Source organism: Medicago sativa, chromosome 1, assembly GCF_051527215.1.
Source record: "Medicago sativa cultivar Bolivia chromosome 1, Bolivia_mono, whole genome shotgun sequence".
In the NCBI taxonomy this organism is placed as follows: Eukaryota; Viridiplantae; Streptophyta; class Magnoliopsida; order Fabales; family Fabaceae; genus Medicago; species Medicago sativa.
Window position 1 is genome coordinate 54892937 of NC_140749.1, and position 22918 is coordinate 54915854.

At 35.1% G+C, this 22918-nt stretch overlaps 5 protein-coding genes across 7 annotated transcripts; 3 read left to right on the forward strand and 2 right to left on the reverse strand.

Annotated features, from left to right (window-relative positions):
- The first annotated feature begins 2217 nt into the window (after window positions 1-2217).
- On the forward strand, window positions 2218-3636 carry LOC146955484 (F-box/kelch-repeat protein At3g06240-like). The gene has a single exon (XM_085721734.1). It carries the CDS (start codon window positions 2265-2267, stop codon window positions 3408-3410), a length of 1146 nt encoding a protein of 381 aa, XP_085577860.1. The 5' UTR covers window positions 2218-2264; the 3' UTR covers window positions 3411-3636.
- A 3386-nt stretch (window positions 3637-7022) lies between these two features.
- On the forward strand, window positions 7023-11760 carry LOC146955485 (uncharacterized). Of its 2 annotated transcripts, none has more exons than XM_085721742.1 (9): window positions 7023-7140; window positions 7210-7334; window positions 8265-8367; window positions 8564-8623; window positions 8765-8827; window positions 8944-9144; window positions 9244-9352; window positions 9434-9651; window positions 11393-11760. In XM_085721742.1, the coding sequence occupies exons 2-9, from the start codon at window positions 7222-7224 to the stop codon at window positions 11480-11482; spliced, it is 957 nt and encodes a 318-aa protein (XP_085577868.1). In that variant the 5' UTR covers window positions 7023-7140; window positions 7210-7221; the 3' UTR covers window positions 11483-11760. The 2 variants fall into 2 exon arrangements, with proteins under 2 accessions (XP_085577868.1, XP_085577863.1); XM_085721737.1 differs by having other exon boundaries at window positions 7023-7123.
- Window positions 11761-12932: 1172 nt separating this feature from the next.
- LOC146955486 (F-box/kelch-repeat protein At3g06240-like) lies at window positions 12933-14435 on the forward strand. Its single transcript, XM_085721746.1, has one exon. The coding sequence runs from the start codon at window positions 12978-12980 to the stop codon at window positions 14139-14141; it is 1164 nt and encodes a 387-aa protein (XP_085577872.1). The 5' UTR covers window positions 12933-12977; the 3' UTR covers window positions 14142-14435.
- A 4839-nt stretch (window positions 14436-19274) lies between these two features.
- Window positions 19275-21940, reverse strand: LOC146955487 (protein MAINTENANCE OF MERISTEMS-like). Of its 2 annotated transcripts, XM_085721751.1 has the most exons (3): window positions 21322-21940; window positions 20324-21061; window positions 19275-20220 (listed from the first exon to the last, which is right to left on the reverse strand). In XM_085721751.1, exon 1 carries the CDS (start codon window positions 21847-21849, stop codon window positions 21469-21471), a length of 381 nt encoding a protein of 126 aa, XP_085577877.1. In that variant the 5' UTR covers window positions 21850-21940; the 3' UTR covers window positions 19275-20220; window positions 20324-21061; window positions 21322-21468. The 2 variants fall into 2 exon arrangements, with proteins under 2 accessions (XP_085577877.1, XP_085577875.1); XM_085721749.1 differs by lacking the exon at window positions 21322-21940 and having other exon boundaries at window positions 19840-20220; window positions 20324-20525.
- LOC146955488 (uncharacterized) lies at window positions 19444-19767 on the reverse strand. The gene has a single exon (XM_085748577.1). It carries the CDS (start codon window positions 19765-19767, stop codon window positions 19444-19446), a length of 324 nt encoding a protein of 107 aa, XP_085604703.1.
- Window positions 21941-22918: the final 978 nt, after the last annotated feature.

Below are 22918 nucleotides of genomic sequence, written 5' to 3' on the forward strand. Positions count from 1 at the left end.
AAAATCTTCAACAACAAAATTTTGAAAAATAATCTAAATAAATAATTATATAAAATGACATAATTTCAAAATTAAAAAACTAGAATTATAAAATTTCAAATCTGCAAAAATAGATTTTTTTTTTATTTATAAGATATATTTTGCATTGATTGAAAAATTACAATCTCAAATGACTACATTGCTTCTTGCATATGAATTTTTTTTGTCAAAATAAAAAACTAAAAAATACGAGATAAATATCATTACTGTTAAATATAAAAAAAAACATCGAGGGAAAGCATTTTTCTATTATAATAAATATCTTTGAAATAAACAAGAGACTATTATTTTTCAATAAAACTATATGTTTGTCATTGTGTTTACCAAAAACCAGATAAATAGAAAAATATACGGGACAAGTTTTTATCAAGAGAAGAAAATACAAGACTTGGGTTGGGGGCCAACGACCTGACCCAGTAAACCACAAAAGCAAAACCCAACAATTCAATACAAAAATGATAATAAAAGAGAACAGACCTAAACAACCATTACCACGTACAATCTAGCGAACCCACGTAGGGGACCGACAATCCAACGTTTGTCTGCCAACACAGAAACGACCCAAGTTCCAACAACTATCTTCAAAGTATCAGAAGACCATAAACACCCTTTTGAGTCAAAACAATCAATTACGAACCGAATCCATAAAGTCGCAGTGGTCTTGAAACTTCAATCGCAGTCTAGATCAAGGGATGAACAACGACATAAATCGACCACTGTCCACCAACGATGCAAGAAGCAACCACGACAGATACAATATTGTAGGTATGATGAACGACTACTACCGTCAACACGGAGCATCTACGCACCTAGCCATTTCGACCAACATCAGGATAAAACCAGTCATGTTGAATCAAAATATACATCCAACAGAACAACGCCAGAACTAAAGAACCCATACCTTCAATCCAGAAAACAAGATTCATGATTTTCAGACAAAATCACAGAGCCGAAACAAAGTCACCAACCATCTTCATTTCCACGAAACAAAACAAAAACAAACACACAACAAGACTCTGAAAGGACAGCCGTTGCGGCGCTTCATCGACGATGAACTGAAACCCATAAATATATTTTTCATTTATACGTAAAAACACAGGACATATATTTACCACTGATAAACATAAAAAACATGTGACACATATTTGTCATCATTGCGGCAAAAAAAAAATACTAACATTATTTTTAACAAAAAAATACGGCCATATTTAAAAATTCACGGGATAAATAATTTTCATTGATAATTGAAAAAATAAAACAATTTAAGATTGAGAAAATATAGTCTATCACCCGTGCATTGCACAGGTTAACACACTAGTTACGAACAACACACAAAGTATGATAAGTGACTCCTCTACTAACCATTGGTACACGTGTAGAGAAACACCCACAACACACCCTCCAAACAAGATTCTTTACCTTAAGGGGAGCTTTGACGTTCCATATCGATTTCCAATGGTCCATACGTCTTAAGTGAGAGGTGTTCCAGATATTTTCATTGCAAATTCGATAAGCGCTACAAACATAATACTTGCCATTCCTCTCTCCTTTCGAAACTAACACATATGTTGTGACTAGAGGAAAAAGATGTGTTGAGAATTGAAAGTGTAGTAGGTGGATCAAAAAGGTAATGAACTAGCTGCTCTTTCCAAGTCTTCATTGTATGATCAATCAGCTTTTGAACACAAATAGAACGAAATTGCGCATTCCCCATTTGAGATGCCGTGATGCACTCTCCATTTAGTATCCATGGATGCTCCATCAAAGGAACCCTTTTGCTTGTACCTATACACCACCGAGCCCCTTGTTGAACCACATTCTTTGTGCTAAAAATGCTATGCCAGACGTAGCTCATATTTGTGCCAATTTTGGATCCAAATGAGTCAATATGTGTAAAATATCGAGCTTTAAACAGCCGTTCCAATAGGCTACCAAGCATAACAACATTGAAAGATGATAAGTCCTTAAAACCCATTGACTTTTAATAATAATAATAATAATAATAATAATAATAATAATAATAATAATAATAATAATAATAATAATAATAATAATAAAACAGAAGCATTTTAAACGATATGTAAGCAATTTGAGGGTCTAAAGAGCAATGTTCTAATAAACAACCCAATTTTCTATTAATTGTCTCTGTTTATAAATAAACCCTACCAAGTAAATTAATCCAAACCCTAATCATCAAAACATCACTGGTAGCAGAAGACGCTTGAATGAGGAAGACATCACCGGGTAAAAGAGGAAGACACGTAAAGGTGGATCCAATTTATCTTCCTCATGAATTGATCACCGAAATTCTAGTGAGGTTACCGGTGAAGTCTCTTATACGATTCAAATGCATTTCCAAGTCATGGTTTTCTCTTATTTCAAATCCTCTTTTTGCAAATTCACACTTTCAAATTAGTGCTGCCTCGCACACTGGTCAAATTCTGTTCATGACAACAACTCCTGAGTTTCTATCTATAGCTTTAGATTTATTGTTTACCGATTATTCTGCTCCTACTTTACTCAACCCTAATTTTTCGCTTCCTAAATCTTATTTTAATCGTGAAGTTATGGGTTCATGTAGAGGGTTTCTGTTGTTGAAGATTTTTTCAAACATATACATATGGAATCCATCCACCGGAGTTCATAGACAAATACCTTCGCCTCCTCTTAATTATTTACGTTCAAATTTTCATTTACCTTCAAATTTCTATGGTTTTGGGTATGACGAGTCAACAGATGATTACTTGGTAGTTTTAGTATCCAATTATCATATTCGAGAGCTATCTCACTTGTCGATTTTCTCATTGAGAGCTAATGCGTGGAACGAAATTGTGAGTCCTTTTCCTTCTTTTAGTGAGATTTCTCCTTTTCCTGACTCTATGGTAGAGTCAGTCTTCAATGGGGCTATTCACTGGTTGGCTATTCGTCACGATAGACGTGGGTATGTTATTGTTGCCTTTCATTTAATGGAAAGGATACTTCTAGAAATTCCTCTCCCAAATGATGATGATTTTGAATATAGTTTCAAAGAATCTAATTTATGGGTATTTAGAGGATTTCTCAGTCTATGGGTTTCGGGGGACAAGGGTAAAGTTGATATATGGGTGATGAAAGAATACAAAGTGCAGTCATCTTGGACTAAAACTCTTGTTCTTACTACTTATGATACCATTCATAACGTTGCCCTTGTATGTTGCACAAAAAGTGGTGATATTGTTGGAACAGATTACCGTACTGGATGGGTGAGATATGATGACAAAGGAGAGTTTCTAGAGCATATCTACTATTGCATAGATTCACGAAATGAATTCCGATTGGCTATGTATACAGAGTCTTTGCTTTCACTCCCTAGTGACAATGAGGAAGCTTAAGAAGATGGTACAAACAAGGAGTTAGTTATATTTTCTCCTTCACCGTTTTCTATATATTTATACTTATAATTATGCTGTATTATGAACTATTGCGTGCATGGCCAAATTTGTAACATGAGACAGTATGCCACACCAGCTGATTCAATATCTCGTAAAATATTTATGTTTTTTTGGTTAACTATTTGTGATATGTTTATTGGAAATATTGACAACTTTGTTTGTGTGATTCGCGGTTATTTATGCATATGTAACTGGTGCTGCATTCACTGCTTGGAATTGTTTTAAAAGGTAAATGGTAAATTAATCTGGTGAGTTTATGCATGTTGATTAAGATCACAACTACCCGCTATGACTCAAAGAACTTCTTTAAAGTTTGATTTTAGCCCGTATATGTATTTGAATGAAATTGAAAATTATGTTCTCTAATTTAATTTCAGTGGACTCTAATAATTTGGTGGTTGGAATTTCTGTTTTTGAACCAGGAAAAAAAAATAGTTTGAAATTAATGATGTACACATGACCAATTAAATGAATTTTTAATACCTTAGAGCGTAAGAAACATCAAAATTAAATCATTTCATGAGCCTAAGTAGTGATATATGATTACAACTTAGAGTTTTCAAAGAAAGGAGTTTAAGGAAAAAAAATGCATTTTGCATGGTAATAAGCTGTAGAAGAGTGTTGATTGTTATAGTGTTAGCCATAGACACAAGGCAAAGAAATAAGTTTTTTATTGCAATCTGTTTGATTAGATTTGTGGTAAATTTTCATGTTCAAACCCAACTGGTTCAAATTTTGTTTGCATACATGATTTGGTTGAAATTCTATTTCACAAAGCATAATGATTTTACCAACTGGTTCAAATTTTGTTTGCATACATGATTTGGTTGAAATTCTATTTCACAAAGCATAATGATTTTATAGATGTCCAAAAATTATCTAAACAAGCAGGTGGGGAATATTATATTGTGTTTACGAAAAGATTTTCAAGCATTTTACAAACTTGCTCTTCTTTCCATCATAGGCTTGTGGATATTATTGGAGTTTATATTATAGATTTACCATCTCAAAGCGTGTGCTCTATAATGTTTTTATAAATTGGTGTCGCGCCACATTGGAGTAGCTTGGAAGCGTGTAAATAATGCATGCACCTATTCTTCATAGTCCTAGTTACTTATAAAGGACTCAAATCGTGTATGAATAAAAGTAAAATAAAAAGATGGTTTTAGGGGAAAGGAATGGTAAAAGAACGTGTCACACTCACTTTCAATCTAAAAGGACTGTTAAGTTATGAAGAATCGCCACCATAGTAAGAAAAGCATTGATAAGATTCGATAAATTTGGTTCAATCCAAAACCAAAAAAAGATACAAAGCTCTAACAACACCGAAAATGTATTTTCTTTTTTATCAAAATTCTACGTATCTTTTTATTTCAAATTGAAACTTACAATTTATAGAGTTCTTGCTCTAATGAACTCAATGGTCCCTAATTAATTCAAATAAAACTTATATAAATTAAATCCTAATTTAAATAAATACATGGCCGTACAATTATTTTTCGAAAAGAAAACACTAATTAACTTCATATGCGTTCAGAACGTGAGATGCTTCAGCTTCTCAAATATCAATTGTTTGTAATTTAATTTCCAAAATGAGAAGAAAAGGTTCCAAGTAAATGACGTAAACCCAATGAATAGTAACTGTAGTTTCCTTCATGAGTAGTGCGTGGTGGTCTTCATTTCCTTTGGATTTGATTTCATTTGGTCGTACAAATATTTCTTTGATCATCTCCAATAAAAGTCTTACGTGGACTCCATCCAAGATGAATGTCAAATATCTTGAATAACAAACCTCACCATGACTTATTTCCCACTTGAACTCATATATGTAACATACCATTTCAAAGGAACCATGGACTAAAAAAATTGAAAAAAGACATTTTTTTAAGAATTTTTATATGTTTCTTTCCACATGCTTAATGAGCTAATGATCACATCATTAGTAGGACAAGTAACTCCACTACTAACCAGTCGTGCATGTGTAGAGAAACACCCGCAACACACCCTCCAAACAAGATTCTTAACTTTTGGGGGAGCTTTGATGTTCCATATCGATTTCAAATGGCTAGGACGTTTTAAGTGAGAGGTGTCCCAGATATTTTCGATGCAAATTCGATAAGCGCTACAAATAGAATACTTGTCATTCTTCTCTCTTTTTCAATCTTACACATATGTTGTGACTAGAGGAAAAAGAGGAGTGCTGAGAATTGAAAGTGTAGTAGGTGGATCAAAAAGATAATGAATTAACTGCTATTTTCAAATCTTTATTGTATGATCAATCAACTCTTAAACACAAATAGAACAAAATTGCACATTCCCAGTCTGAGATATCGTGATGCACTCCCCACTTAATAACCACATATGCTCCATCAAAGGAATCTTTACGCATGTACATATACACCAGAGAGCCCCTTGTTGAACCACATTCTTTGCGCTAAAAATGTTACGCCAGACATAGCTCAGATTTGTGCCAACTTTGGATCCAAAGAAGTCGGTATGTGGGAAATATCGAGCTTTAAATATTCGCTCCACTAGGCTACCAAGCATATTAACATTGATAGATGCTAAGTCCTTAAAACTCATTCCTCCATGACTTTTATGAAAGAATAATTTATCCGAAGACATCCACCTAATGGCCCGTTGAGCAAAGCAAATGTTTTCTATTGGTTTAATTACAGTTTTGGCCCCCTAAGTATCCAAAAGTTGCGATTTCCATAAAAAACTACTTTCGAGCCCTCTATGTTTACCCCTTTTACAGTTTTGTCCCCCCAGTCCAATTTTGACCCAGTCAATGCATACATGGCGCACACATGGACGCCACGTGTGTAATTTTTATTTAAAAAATAAATAAAAATGCCACGTGTAAATGCGTTAATAATTTTTATTTTTTAAAAAGCAAAATAATTTTTAATTAAAAAAATAAATATTTTAATTTATTTTTAAATTTTAAAAGAAAATTAATTTAAAAATAAAAAATAAAAATTACACAAATGACGTCCATGTGTGCGTTGACTGGGTCAAAATTGGTTTCGGAGCCAAAACTGCAAAAGAGGCTAAACATAGGGGGCTCGAAAGTAGTTATTTTTAATAGGGGTCAAAATCGCAACATTTAAATTCTTAGGGGGCCAAAACTGTAATTAAACATTTTCTATTTCATGGATCAAATTTTTTGGTAGCACAAACATACTCATAACATAAGTAAATATAACATGTAAGACATATTTTATCATTACCTCATGTCCTTACACAAACATTTGTTGCTCCATAAATTAGTTTTATGTTTTAGGATTCATGTTTATTTTTTGATAAAATATGATGATGGACGATTTATGTGAGAAGATGATGACGATGATCTAAAACTATTTTACATCCATTAAACTCTCTACTTGTCAAAAAAAAAAAAAATCCATTAAACTCTTTAAAATAATAATAAGATTTTCCCCTAAAAAATATAAAATAATAATAATATATCCTATCTTCCCCTACAAAAAAAAAAAAAAATTAATAATAATTATCTTATGAATAAATCATTCACGTACGAAAAATAGAAGAGAGAAACAAAATCTGGGCAACATCGTGAGATCTCGACCGAGGCAGAGTTGTGTCGTGTGGTTTGGATTGAAATTCGAATTTAACAAATCACAATACAGAACGTAAGTTACAAGATTAGGTTTTCATTCTCTCTTCTCTTTTGATTCAATTCATATTCGATCTGAACTTGATTTGATTATTGTTTCAGGAAGAACCAACGATGGTGATGCCATTACTCGCTTTCATTGTTGCTGCACTTTTCATTCCCAATGGAGTAGTCTTTGCAATTCCCTCCACTGTTCCCGCATTCCTTTGGTCATCTCATTATAACTTGTAAGTATCATTTTCTATTTGCTACTTGCAATTTGATGATAGTTAGTTATGCTTGATTTAGGACCTGTTTGGATAAACAGCTTATTTGTAGCTATAAGCTATTTTCTAAGCTATCTTGGAGAACTTATCAAAATAAGCTGTAAAAAACTTATAAAAAAATAAGTCAATCCAAACGGGCGGAGATAGAAAAGTTTTGTAGCTTTCCAAGGGTTTAGGAATTGATAGTAAAAGACGCGTGGCATGATCTAATGAAATTTCATTTGAAAAAGGTTCAAAATTGGAACAGAAGAAAATTATGGGTTGAAGTATAGTAATAACAGTGTAATACCTTGTGTTTTTGTAGCTTTAGGTTTCTTTTTGAATTGCCACAACGTTTTGGTTCATCACAGGCATGGTCATGCCGGGGATAGATTTTTCGGATTAATCAACAAAGCTTCATTCTATGATTGATGATTTACTTTTTTGTTTTGTTTATGTGTTATCCCTCTGCTTTCCAGGGGAAGAGGCCCTGGTAATCCAGAGTTCCATCGTGAGGCAAGTATAGCCTGACCAATAATTGTTTCACCTAGAAATCGAACTTGGGAGATGGTTACATTTAGGTTTGCAGATTTTGTGGTTTTTTAAAGTGTATATAGTAAAGAAGGAAAGCAGCTGTAGCAGATAAGAAAATATAAATAGGGTTAAAATGAAAACTTAACCATTTGTAAAATATACAAAACCCTCATTTTGTTCTTGTTCTTTGCTTGTCTTTAGTGGCAACAATCTTAATATGCTAGATGCTTCTTGTAGTAGTAGAGGATGTATCTATTCTATATCATATAAGCATGGGTTGTATTGTACATACATAGTCATTGAGTATTCATGTCTTAGGTTTACATTATGTTGTTCAACGAATCATAAAATTGTTTATATCTTACTGGACCTTTGCAGGATCTCAGACAATGGATTGAAGGAGTCCGTTAATTATCAGGTCATTTCTCCGAAAGACCTAGCAAAGTCTGTTTTATCTGAAGCAGGATGGTCAAATTTTCTGGTATTATACCTATCTACAAGATTAGTTTCCTATTGGGGTTCTATCCCTCCCTACCTCTCTCTTAAACTTTTACGGAGAAGGGATTGTTTTTTTGTTTTCTATTAATGATGATAGCATTTGTTCAGTTTTGGTCTCTTCTATCATTGCTGTTGCTGCAGTATTTTTAATTTCCTTTTTCAATTTTTTATTTGGACAGTGCAAAGGGAAGAAATTTCAGGATCCTCTCGATCTGGCACTTCTATTTGTTGGTGGAGAGGTAATATCATTTAAAGTGTTTGTATAGATAGTTTGTGTTGCAACTTTCCTATTTTACATTTGTTGTCTTGATCTTAGAGATTCCTGTCAATGAGTGCATCGGCATTGTTTCAATAAGCTATGTTACATTTTACCGTTGCAGTTACAGTCTTCAGATTTAAGCTCGAACAAGCATGCAGACTCAGCTCTTTCTCACTTGCTCAAGGTGAGAATTGTGACATGCAGTCTAGTCTATTAAGTTTTCTGTGTAAACCTGATTCAGGACAGCTAATGGAATAATTTGCTTAATTTTTGACTGTGACACTCTGTTGTCATGAACAGGACTCTTTTGTCAGATCCAACACTTCCATGGCATTTCCTTATGTTTCTGCATCAGAGGATGTGAACTTGGAAGACTCATTGGTTTCTGGATTTGCTGAAGCCTGTGGAGATGATTTAGGAATTGGCAACGTTGCTTTCCTTGGATCTTGCTCTATGGGCACTGGAAATCGTGAAGAAACTGCAGCTTTACACTCAGTTCAAGTAATCAACAAATTCATGTGACATGACTGATTATGGAATTTTAGGTCCTTCTTTGTAATGGTTGCATGATGCTCTTTATTATCTATTGTAACTTTACAGGCCTATTTGACCAAGAGGAAGGAAGAGAGCCACAAAGGGAAAACAGATTTGGTTGTGTTCTGCAATGGTCCTCAAGCTTCACAAAATGTTGACAGAACACAATCTGAAGGTACATCTACTTCAGAGTTATGGGCTTTATCTGACATATTCTTACCATTGCTGAGTTCTCATGCATGTTGTATATTTTTAGGTGAAGTTTTATCTGAGCTTATCAGCACTGTAGAGGAATCTGGGGAAAAATATGCAGTACTTTATGTATCAGATATCTCGAGGTCAATCCAGTATCCTTCTTATAGGGATCTGCAAAGGTTTCTAGCAGAAAGTACAACAGGGAATGGATCAACCAATTCTACAGCCTGTGATGGAGTCTGCCAGCTTAAATCATCACTTTTGGAGGGACTTTTAGTGGTAAGCTTCTTTGCCCATTTTTACAAATGCAGTTAATTGATGGCTTGTGAGTTCTTGTTGATTTATCTTGCACCTTCTACGAATGTGCTATTCTGGCAAGAGAAAAACCTTCTTATGAATAAAACACTATGAAGCACGGACACCTCTAGGACTAGGCGTGTCGCGGTGTCTGACATGTGTCGGTGTCCGACACTCCTATGACACCCGTACGACACGTGTCGTACCGGTGTCCTAAATAATTGTTTTTTTCTTTACTCTGACACTCCTACGATCGGTGTCCGACACCTATATAACACTCATACGAGCCGTGTCGGAGAACTCACAAATATCTAAAACAATTTTTTTTCTCTCTCTTGCTTCCCCACACCATAGACACAAGAGTTGTTTAGCTTTTTTGATAGTAGATGAATAAATAAAGGTCAAATACTATGATATCTTATTGTAAAACTTTTTCTAATGGAATAAGTTGCTCAAGTTAGATGTTTATATGTATTTTAATTTTCATTTTAGGTCGTCTTTAAATAAATTAACATATATGTAGCGGTCTCGGTGTCCTATATTTTTTACAGTAGCGGTGTCGACGTGTCTGTGTCAGTGTCGTGTCAGGTGTCTGTGTTGGAGTCCCTACTTCATAAAACATAATACAGTTACCATTATACCACTCTTTTATCATGTTCCATTTTTTCTTCTGTTTTTCCCTTTCCTTCTCTGTGATTAAATTATCTAGTACCACAAGTACACTTCATATGCATGCTTGTATAGGTTTCTGTTTGTTTCTGAGTTCTGACTCAATTCCTCGAATTTCAATGATACTACAAGCATGAAAGATATTGTCCTTTTCTTTATTCGCTTCCATACAAACTATGCAATTGGTTATTTTGGTTTGTGATAAAACTTCTAGCCACTATTGCGTGGCATCTTTCCTGGTAGAACTGTTGCCCTTCAATCTGATACGTGAACATTTATTAGCGACACTAAAATATTCACAGCCTTTGCACACTTAATTTAAAAAGACCTTGTATACATGTCTATAGATAGACTATTGTTGAGGACTGAATATTGATGTGCTTGCATCAACTGATCCTCAAATGGTAGACGTCTTGTTTGGACTTTGGAGAACCCTGCATTTGAACTATTTAGACAAAGTAATATAAGCAAATCATTTATAAAACATTAGAAAGAGGTAAAATTTGATGATTCACATAATCAAAGCTGGAAGTGAAATTTTACTAAAAATAATACAGAAATAGCGAAAAAAAGGTATAAAGATAAACAAATTACAATTTACTGCATCAAAATCATGAAAAATGTTCACGATACTACACAAAAGAGTTGTCGCTTCCCACCAGAACGGTGTTCTGTTCGTGTCGTAGCTATATTCGAGCAAGAAAAAGATGATTATTTTTCATTGGAAACCTAAATGAGGTGACTTACACGTGTCATACGGGTTGTTGGGCACTTGTTAGATACGAGACACACAAAGGTGTCTTTGCTTCTGAGAGTGGTCCTCCACTTGGAATTTATATCAATGGATTGTAATTCAGATCTGATTATAGATCTATAATTCAAATTGCTAATTAAAGATAACTCTTAAAATAATTATATAATCTACAATGAGCAACACCTTCCATTAATATCCAATGTTACTCCGACTCATTTTTTTTAATCACTTTGCTGATATAGTGTTGGATTGTTGCAACATTTGTGATGTCCTGATGAGGTTGCTTTTGTAATAATCCAGGGAATAGTTTTGTTAATAATTTTGATATCGGGCCTTTGCTGTATGATGGGAATTGACACCCCAACAAGATTTGAGGCGCCACAAGAGTGATGATCCATTTGTTAAAGATAGTATCTGTTCTGGTGCTGGGTCTAGTGCATTAAAATATTACTGCTATATCAATTGCAATTTTTTACGGAGGCTCAGATGAATGTCCTGTAATTTTTTTTTACTCATTTCAGAAACTAAACGTGTTGAATGATAAAAATAATGTGTACCATTGTATAAAAGTAAAACATCTATCGTAGGTTTTAATTTTGATCCTACAGGTGTTGTAAAATTTTAAGTAAGAAGCAATTTCAGAATATGTTGAGTGTTCTGTTTTGTCATATTGTCTGAACCCTATTCATTAAGGATTGGATATGCAGTTAGTTTCTTTCTGCTGGCTGTGCTTTGTCTCTCTCTTCTCTTCATGGCTTCACCCTTAATTTGAAGGTGAAATGGCCTCACAAAGTTGTACTTCAGGATTTTAAGGAATTTGCTGTTGTTTTTAAGCTTTATTCGTGTTAAAAGTATCTCAGGAAAGACAAAGAAAGCACCAAATGATAGAGTGAATGAATGCAATTCACAGTTGATTATTCTCATTACTGAATCTGTACAGCAATGAATACGTATCCCAGCCGCAACGAATCAATTGTCCTAAGGTACTTGTCGTTACTTACCGAAGTGGAAAGCATGATAACATTCCTATGTATCAACTATATAGGGCTTGTTTGGATTTACCTATTTAAGCTTATCTACCGGCACAAACACTTCACTTGTGAGATTGTTTAAAAGAACTTGTGAAAACAACTTATAAATCAAAAGGCAACACTACTACAAAACAATAGCATTTGTAACTTTTATTAAATTAACTGTCATAACAAAAGCCAAACACAAATGCACATCAAGCTCTTTTAAAAAAATAAAAAATAATCAAGCTATCCTTCAAAAATCATTGTCACATAATGTCTTCTTTCAAAGTGTGTGAAAAACTGGACCAAATTTAAATCTGACTTCAAATGATTTTTCAAATCAACAACATTCCAGCATGAAAATATCTTAGTTCAAAAGAAATATGTAACCATCTTGTCAACATGCCATATAGAAAAATTTACTTATTCTTGTACAAAGATTATAACATAAATATTTATTATAACATAAATATTTTGTTGATAAATGAGTTAAAAAATAAATATATGTATATACTATTGATCACTACTAAGTTAAAATAATAATTTTAACGCCCCTAAAAAATGATAACCTAGACGGCCGCCCCTCCTGTGCATGCTGAGGACTACCCCGGTTTTGATTGGAGACTAACTCCCGAAGCTAATGTCCGATGTAAAACAGGATGCATTTTATTAAACAACTTGATAGACATTCTTTAACAAAAAAAAAAAAAAAAACTTGATAGACCTGTAAGCAATTAGAGGGTCTAAAGAGTAATTTTCTAATAAATGGGCCTAACCCACCCAATGCCCATCTATTAATTTTCATAACCGTCGTCTACCGTCTCTTCACCATACATAAACCCTAGATCAAAGCAAACATCAGAGGAAGACGCATGGCGGAGGTGGCGGAGCTTGCGGCGGAGGTGGCGGAGCTTACGGCGGTGGTGGCAGAACCGTATCTGCCTGATGAATTGATCACCCAAATCCTAATGAGGTTACCGATTAAGTCTCTTATCCGTTTCAAATCGGTTTGTAAATCATGGTTTTCTCTTATCTCTTATAATCACTTTGCAAATTCACATTTTCAACTTACTTCTTCAACTCACACTCCTAGGATTCTGTTCTTAACCGTAAATTCACAGTTTCAACCTTCAGGTCCAACACTCTTCACCTATACTCCTGAATTTCGATCTATAGATTTACCGTCATTGTTTACCGACGATGTTTATAATGAACCTGTTCCACTGAACCCTAGTTTTCCACTTCCGGAATCTCATTTTGATCTTCATATTAAAGGTTCATGTAGAGGGTTTATATTTTTGCACAATTGTTCAAAATCTTATATATGGAATCCATCCACTGGATTTCATAGACAAATACCTTTCCCTCCTAATGCTTCACATTTAAGTTTTTATGGTTTTGGGTACGACGAATCAACAGAGGATTACTTGGTTGTTTCAGTTTCATATGATTACTTGGGGATTTTCTCATTGCGAGCTAATGAATGGGAAGAAATTGTGGATACTGTCCATTTGCTTTATTTTAGTGAAGACTCTTCCTTTGTTTATCCCTTAGTAGAGTCAGTCTTTAATGGGGCTATTCACTGGTTGGCTTTACGTCTTGATACACGTGACTATCTTGTTGTTGCCTTTGATTTAGTGGAAAGGAAACTTGTAGAGATTCCTGTCCCAGATGATATTGATTATCGTTCTACGGATTGTGGTTTATGGGTATTTAGAGGATTTCTAAGTCTATGGGTTATGGTGGACGACGATACGGTTGATATATGGGTAATGAAAGAATACAAAGTGCAGTCATCTTGGACTAAAGCTCTTGTTCTTACTACTTATGATACCGTTCATGGCGTTTCCCTTGTATGTTGCACAAAAAGTGGTGATATTGTTGGAACAGATTGCCGTACTGGATTGGTGAGATATGATGAGGAAGGAGAGTTTTTAGAGCATACCTACTATTGCAAAGATTCACGAAATGGATTCCGATTGGCTATGTATACCGAGTCTTTGCTTTCACTCCCTAGTGACAGCGAGGAAGCTTAAGAAGATGGCATTAAGAAGATGGCACAAACAAGTAGAACGAGTTAGTTATATTTTCTCCTTCATCGTTTTCTAGATATTTATAAGTGTGCTGTATTATGAACTCTTGGGTGGCCGAATTTGTAACATGAGACAGCATGCCACACCAACTGATTCAATATCTCGTAAAATGTTTGTTTTTTGGGTTAACTATTTGTAATGTTTATTGGAAATGTTAACAACTTTGTTTGATTCACTGTTATTCATGCACATGTATCTGGATTATGTTCTAATGTATGTTGTGTTCACGGCTTGAAATTGTTCTATATGGTAAATTAGTCTGATGAGTTTATGCATGTGTAATTGGATTCTGTTTATGTGTAACTGGATTCTGTTTTAATGTATGCTGCCTTCACAACTAGTCGCTTTGACTCAGAACTTATTTTAAGTTTGATCATAGCCCTGTATTTATTTGAATGAAATAGAAGGTTCTGTTCTCTTATCTCTAATTTAAGTGGACTCTAATAACTTGGTGATTGGAATTTCTGTTTTAAACTAGAAAAAAATAGTCTCAAATTAATGACCTGCACATGACCAATTAAATGATTACAACTTAGAGTTTTCGAAGACCGAAGTTTAAGGAAAAAAAGTGCATTTTGCATGGTAATAAGCTGTAGAAGAGTGTTAATTGTTATACTGTTAGCCATAGTCATAAGGCAAAGAAATTAGCTTTTTATTGCAATCTGTTTGATTAGATTTGTGGTATATCTTCTTTTTGAAGTGGAAATTTATTTGACTGACCAATATATTGTTTTTGGATTCAGAAGTGGTTTCTCTTTCCTTCATGTTCAAACCCAACTGGTTCTAATTTTGTCTGCATACATGATTTGGCTGAAATTCTATTTCACAAAGCATAATGTTTTGGTATTCAAATTTTGTTTGCATAATGATTTGGCCGTAAAGATTTTCAAGCATTTTCCGTTCTAATTGCTTAGAAAAATGAAATGTATTGAAGGCCTTTTTGTTACTATCTGTCATTGACAAAATAAGCATATTGCATTAGCATACCTTTTTTTTTATATTCATAACTCGTTCTTTAGTTAGACACAAGGAAAAAATATGTACATATTTTAGAGGAAAATGCTTCAAAGAAAGCAACAGAGACTCCGATAGGAAAACTATTTATTTTTTTGGTAGTGAGGAAAACTATTTATGCAATAATATCAAAGCTTTAAATGCATGCAAATTTTGTGTGCAGGGGTGTGAAATTCTTCTAGAGGAAGCAGTCTTCAAAAACTATAATAGAAGTGTAAATTATAGTTGTGCATACATGCTTTGTAGAAACTGAACTGTGACTTACAAAATGGAAATGGGCAATATGATGTTTATAAAATCTGCATAAGGTTTCACATTTTCAAACTTAACTGCTTTCAAAAGAACTATGAACCTCAATGAACTGAAATGCTACTCATATGAAGCGATCCCAACCATTTTTTCGTGTTGAAATGATTCAAAATCTTATTATTTTGTTTTAAATTAGTTAAATATCTGGTTTTAAAAGTTGTGAATTGTATCATTCTATTAAAAAAAAATTAAAATCCTACACAACAAGGAGATATACAAGATGACTTGGTGGTTGAGGTGGAAGAGTTAAGGAGTGGAGTGACAAGGAGATCGAGAGTTTGATCCCCATTTTCGATATCGTACTAACAATTACTAATATTTAGACACAATAATTGAAAGAAAAGCCAAGTATTCTGAATATATTGCTCTGGATTAATATTAAGAAAAGAAGGTTCAAGTGGTGATGCACCAATGGAGTGGTTCATTAGGAATTCTTATTCATCAGTGAATCCTATAACTACAGTAATGGTAATCATGATAATGGAAACAACAAGTGGATTAATATTGTTGTTCATGATTGGTTAAGATATATAACTTTTTTTAATCATGGAAATACATGTAAAGAATTGAAGAAATTAATTGCTAGGCCTAGTACTTTATAATTGTCTAAATTAAAGCATCTTATAATATTTATTTCTGTTGTGTTCAAATTCAACATATGTATGGGGGATTGTAGATCATGGCACTTGGAGATTCATCATGCGTAGTATTCGTATACTGATGAATTTGATTTAGATGGTATTCAGTATAACATTGTCTTATACGATATTTTTATATGATTGTGCCCTCAATTAACTTTTATATGCTAAATGATAGCATAGTTTTTGAAAATTTTAGAAGCCTATCCAAATTTGAATGAGTGGAATTGAAAAAAGTAGTAAACCATAATTTAAAGTCATTTAGAATTTTTAAGGGGAAAAAGCAAGTTTGAGAGCTTGTAAGTAAGTAAGTTGAATGATATAATGATGAAAATTTGAGAATATTGAAAGGGGAATATATCATCAATCTCTATCAATATGAAATGAGCAAAATGTCTTGAATAAATCAACGTTGTATTTTTTATTTTTTATTTTTTTGGTAGAAAAAGAGAACCAAAGTCTAAAATGAAAGAGAACTATAAGGTTACACATAGAGCTGTCAATTTAGGGAGCCTTAAAAATTTGAACCCCAACTCACACGTGAAGGGGACTTAAAATACTCAAGAATAAGACTATTACTTACCTCTGCAACCCACACTCGTCGAATTCTGTTCTTAACAAAAACTTCTGAACTTCGATTCATATCTTTGGATTCATTGTTTACCGATCATTCTACTCTTGCTTCACTAAACTAAACCCTAATTTTCTACATCATAAACTTGATTTTGATCTTAAAATTATAGGTTCATGCAGAAGGTTCATATTTTTGTACTCTTATCCAAACTTTTATCTATGGAATCCATGCACCGGAGTTTATAGACAAATACCTTATTCTAACTTTTCACATTTCAAATTCTATGGTTTTGGGTATGACGAGTCAATAGACGATTACTTGGTGGTTTCATTATCCTACGATTATATTCAAAACTCAGGTGATGTGCTATCTCGCTTGGGGATTTTCTCATTGAGAGCTAATGCGTGGAACAAAAGTGTGAGTCCTACCCATTTGCCTTGTTGTAGTAAGCCCCGTGATCTCAATATCTCGTATTAGAGTCGGTCTTCAATGCGGCTATTCATTGGTTAGCTTTTCGTTATGATATAGGTTTCTTTGCTATTGTTGCCTTTCATTTAACGGAAAGGAAACTTCTAGAGATTCCTCTCCTAAATGATATCAACCATCGTTCTACGGATCGTGGTTCATAATCATGATACTACACAAAAGAGTTGTCACTTCCCACCAGAACGGTGTTCTGCCCATGTCAGAACTATATTAGAGCAAGAAAAAATAATTATTTTTCATTGGAAACCTAAATGAGGTGTCTTACTCGTGTCATACGGGTGTTGTTGTTGAGCACATGTTAGACTCGAGACACACAAAGGTGTCCTTGCTTTTGAGAGAGGGCCTCCACTAAGAATTTATATCAATGGATTTTAATTCAGATCTGATTATAGATCTATAATTCAAATTGCTAGTTAGAGATAACTCTTAAGATTATGATATAATCTAAAAGAGCAACACCTTCCATTAATATCTGATGTTACCTCGACTCATTATTTTAATCACTTTGCTGATATAGTGTTGGATTGTTGCAACATTTATGATGTCCTGATGAGGTTGCTTTTGTAATAATCCAGGGAATAGTTTTGTTAATATCGGGTACTTTGTTGTATGATTTGAGGGGCCACAAGAGTGATGATCCATTTGTTAAAGATAATAACTTTTCTGGTGCTGGGTCTACTGCATTAAAATATTACTGCTATATTAATTGCGATTTTTTACGGAGGCTCAGATGAATGTCCTGTAATTTTTTTTACTTATTTCAGAAACTAAATGTGTTGAATGTTAAAAATAATGTGTACCAGTATATAAAAGTAAAACATATATCATAGGTTTTAATTTTGATCCTGCGGGTGTTGTAAAATTTTAAGTAAGAAGCAATTTCAGAATATGTTGAGTGTTCTGTTTTGTCATATTGTCTGAACCCTATTCATTACTGATTGGATATACAGTTAGTTTCTTTCTGCTGGCTGCAGGCTGTCTCTCTCTTCTCTTTATGGCTTCACTTCACCCTTAATTTGAAGGCGAAATGGCCTCACAAAGTTAATACTTATGCCGTTTCAAAGAATAGTGTGCAATCTCTAGCACATATTGGGTTCACTAAACACAAAACATGTAACTTGGGGCTAAAAGAAATGCAGAGGAAAGACAAATTAAGACAAACATTAGGGATCTCTCTTTGGATTGGCTAATTTGAGTTTATCAACATGTATAAGCATTTGTCAGACTATTTGAAAGAGTTTATGAAAACAACTTATGACATAACACATGACATCTCTATAATCTATTTTCAGCTTTTTCCATACGCGATCAGGATAGCTTATGAAAACAGTTTAACTTATGTTACCGCGTTTGTATACGTAGTTTGGATAAACAACTTAATTTGCAGTTTGTTGCATAAACGCTTATTATGATAAAGGCTAACAGATAAGCTATTTCTATAACAAATTATAAAATAAAGTTAAATTGTTTTCTTATAAGTTTAACTTTGTTACAACTTAAAATATTCATTTCAGTATTTTTAATTAATATTAATATGAAATTATTAAAAAAATTAAACTTAAATTTTGTTAACAATAAATGAATTTAAAGTTATAAAAAAACTGTAAAATAAATTAGGGAAATGTTGCATGTTTAGCATAAACGTTGGTCAAAATATAAATAAGTAAACAAAAGTAATGTATGAGCCATTTTTTTTTGAATTTTGCTCTCCACCCAGCACGTTTTGCTCCCACCCTGCAGCCCTTCCATATTTACCCTTGCGCATGTTAACTAACGCAAGTGTAAATGTATGCGTTAGTTAACATGCGTTGCACAACTTAAGTAACGCAAGTGTTAAAACACTGCGTGAGTTAACTTGCGCACTCATTAAGCACTGCGTGAGTTAACTCACGCACCCATCACGCACCTAATTACACATGCGTGAGTTAACTCACGCACACTCTGTGCATACAACCAGAAGAGGCAGAAACCTCTTTTTTCCCTATTTTTTCAATCCTTCTTTCATACATTTATTCAAGAACAGAATTTTCATCATTCATTCAATAATACATTCAATCAAGAGCAACTCATAATTATATTACGAAAAATAACGGAATAAAATAAGCGAATAACATAACGGATAATGTCATAAAAACGCTAAAAAGCGCAAGTGTAATAGGATAATCCTACAAAATGTCAAACAAAAAAAAACTACACAAGTCATAAAACATAAAAGCTACACAAGTCATGCTGGTCCATCCCGTGGACTCCTACTCCTCCTCCGCGGAGTCGGCACCTGCTCCAGCATGCTCCACTCAGACTGTATGCCCTGCATGATGCGAAGAACCTCTGGATTACCAAACACATCTGGATGCCCAATTGCACTGTCCATTCTAGCCCTGATGTTACTGATGATCTGGTATGGGTCGGGAGGATGTCTGGCCCACTGCTGCTCAACAAGAACCTCCTCGTAAGCAGGGACAAGACGAGGAGGGGCATCAACTGCGTAGTCAGGAATGGCCGCAGGGGGGTGCACAATAGGATGTGATACTCTAACGAACCATTTCATGTACCCCTTAGTATGAGCCCACGACTGGTTATCCGGAACCGGATGACCCCTCTGCTGATGGCTGAGGACATGTAGAGCAAACTCAATGAAGGCCTGGGCCACATCATCTGCCGCAAGAACCTCAATGTCTGTAGGAGGCCTGGGAATTCTCTAGACATACCTGTAATGCCTAATAACCCGCTCTGGCAAGTGACAGACCATCCTGTCTCTGCCGGCCATGATCCATCCTGAGTACCAGCATATATCCTGAAAGGGCGTGATGTGTCGTCGTCTCTTGTACGACATCCAGGTGACATGAGAAAGGTCCATCGAATCGATGGCAGCTCTGTAGTGACGAGGATCAGTAAAGCCCCTGGGAGGTTTCCATTGACTCACAAGCGGGGAAACAGTAGGGTCGTAGACATCATCATCAATCCTCGGAATGATGTTCGAGAAGTGCGCCAAAGTCCATCCCTGCAAACACAAAGAAACAAATATTTATATCACCGCAAGAATTATACAAACAACTAAACATTTACGATCCAACAAGTAAAAAAAGAAGAAAAACAATTATTACCACAAGCAATGTCATGTAACCGCCAATGGAGGCCACAGATGAGTCGGAGGTAAGAGATAGCTGCTCATATAGGAAAGCAAGTCCCATCCCACCCCATGACCAGATGTCCAACTCGTCCATATGTTGCAGCGCAAGCAGCCAAAGCAGATTAATGTTTTTGCTGTTCTTGGCGGAAAAAATGGTCCAGCCAAGCAACAGCAACAGAAACGCCTTAACGGAGGGTAATCTAACTACAGCTCGCTCGTTCTCCTCCTCAACTGTGTCAACCTCAAGAAGCTGATTACACCTATTCAAGAGCTCCTCATATCGCCTCTTCAGTACACCAAAACTGATGTGAGAACCACCCTGTTTTATCAGCTCCTTAGCGGCATCCTTCTATGTAAACAGTAGGTCCGTCTGCATCATCTCTAACCCCTCCTCACGGGTTAACTCTCTATCAGGAAGGAGTCTCCCAGTGATGGGAATGCCTAGGAGACACGCCACATCATCTAGTGTGATGGTCATCTCTCCAACCGGTAGATGGAAGCTGCTGGTCTCCTCATGCCATCTCTCTGTCATCGCACGAACGAACCCGTGAGGTATGTTCTCGTACCCACTAGTCAGGAGGGGAGTCAGACCAGACATATTCACTTCATCCCAAAACCACTGATTTTGTTCCCCCGGAATAGGCAATGCCAAATTTTTAATGCTCAGCTTCTTCCCGTGCGAGATACCTTTCACCCTATGTTTTCTTCGAAACTGAAATACAAAAACAAAACACAACAAAGAATAAGTCGTTAAATAAATAATAAGTAAAACAAACATTAAATATATGCTAACATAAATGTTAATTCTAACATTAAATAAGTAAAATAATAATTAGAATAAGTTGTATAAATAGTAAAAGAAGTAAAATAAACACCGAGTAAGAATAACATAGACATTTAACAACAACATTAATTATTTTAATTGAATTTCAAAACAAAAAATAAGTAAAATAAACATTAAATTATACTTACATCGGCATCAACCCATATCCTACATGCCACATGTCCACCAAAGTTAGGTAAAAGCGTGAGATCAGAAGGCCCCCCTGCATAGCCTTCCGGACCGGCCTCGTACACCACCCTCGGCACCCCCTGAAAACGAGGCTCGGGCTGCTCAGGCTACTGAGGCTGCTCAATAACAGGCGGCTCCTCAACAGCAGGCTCCTCAATAACAAACTGGTACTTGTGAGGCTGAGGCTCCTGAAACTGATACGCATCATGCGGCTGCTGATAGACCTCGTAATGCTGCTGATACTGCTTCGGGTCCATAGTTTGGGATGGACCCGTCTGCGACGTTGACCCCCCTGCAGCATCATCTCCATCTCTAGCAAGTCTCGTTCCCCCACCTCTCACTCGACCAGCCATAGGAGGGCGCAATGCTTCTTTCTCCCTCCGTGCACTACTAGTAGGGGCCATCCTCCCTGCCCTAAATTTGTCACTCCTATCCTGAGGCGGCTCAGGCGGCTCAGGCGGTCTCTGAGACGTATTCCTCCGAGGCATATCTGCACAACATTTAATAAAACACAAATTCAATATACATTTTCACACGCACATTGTGTCATTTCCAACAATTCAACAACAACACTAAAATTCCAACAATGTCATTTCAATCCGTAAACTACCACATTGCAGTCAAACATGTTATAATCGAAATTAACAAACCATATGCTAACTAATTTGATAAGTCACAATCCAAAAAAACAAAATAATTACCATTGAGACATTTTACCAAACACATGGTGTGCAATTTTCAAACAACTACCTTAATCTAACAATTTGTAGACCCTAAACTACCACATTCTACTCTAAACAACTTCTAAACAACAATTCCTAAGTTAATTCGTCACTAACAATCATCAAAACTAACATGCAAGCCAAATTTATAAAAACCTAAAAATGTTATATTTCTTCAAAAAAACTAAAATTTCTACAAGTTAAATGCAATTAAGTAGGGTAATCATCACTTACTTGATAATGTGGGATAAATTGGCTTTGAATGGCGCAAGAATGATGAAAATCGGATATGGGGGGAAAATTTTCGAAGTTGGGAAGTTGGAGAGAAGTTGGAGAAATGAGGGAAATGTGCTTCTGTGTTGGTGTTATATGACTTAACTAACGCTGCGCAAGTTAACTCACGCAACGCATGTTAAGTCACGTATACAATATAACGTGCGCAAGTTAAGTTGCGCAGCGTGACTTAACTTGCGCAGGGGTAAAAATGGAAGGGCTGCAGGGTGCGAGTGATTTGTGCTGGGTGGAGAGCAAAAATCTTTTTTTTTAAAGTAACAACAATATTAGAGAAATTCTTGCATGGTCTCTCCCCTCACCTAACACATCATATTTAGTCACAACCAATGAAAATAGGACAATTGGTTTAAGTGCACGTATGATAAAATCCCTTAAAAGAAACAGCCAAGGCATAAGAGATTAGAGAAGATGAGTCATATGGTTTTAGTTATTAGGGATTGGGTTTTCTTTTTTGGTCTCGTCGTCATCGACGGCACACCATTTATGTAATATCCCGCTCGTCAGTTAATGGAAACATTACCAGTTAAACGTGTCAGAGGAC

Excerpts from the sequence above, each read along its gene's own strand:
- LOC146955484 (XM_085721734.1), top strand. The coding sequence starts at position 2,265 with ATGAGGAAGACATCACCGGGTAAAAGAGGAAGACACGTAAAGGTGGAT.
- LOC146955485 (XM_085721742.1), top strand. The coding sequence starts at position 7,222 with ATGGTGATGCCATTACTCGCTTTCATTGTTGCTGCACTTTTCATTCCC. Across the intron at positions 7,335-8,264 it reads TGGTCATCTCATTATAACTT|GATCTCAGACAATGGATTGA; the intron begins GTAAGTATCATT and ends GGACCTTTGCAG. Across the intron at positions 9,145-9,243 it reads CAGCTTTACACTCAGTTCAA|GCCTATTTGACCAAGAGGAA; the intron begins GTAATCAACAAA and ends GTAACTTTACAG.
- LOC146955486 (XM_085721746.1), top strand. The coding sequence starts at position 12,978 with ATGGCGGAGGTGGCGGAGCTTGCGGCGGAGGTGGCGGAGCTTACGGCG.
- LOC146955488 (XM_085748577.1), bottom strand. The coding sequence starts at position 19,767 with ATGAAATGGTTCGTTAGAGTATCACATCCTATTGTGCACCCCCCTGCG.
- LOC146955487 (XM_085721749.1), bottom strand. The coding sequence starts at position 20,443 with ATGGACGAGTTGGACATCTGGTCATGGGGTGGGATGGGACTTGCTTTC. Across the intron at positions 20,221-20,323 it reads GTTACATGACATTGCTTGTG|GGATGGACTTTGGCGCACTT; the intron begins GTAATAATTGTT and ends TTGTGTTTGCAG.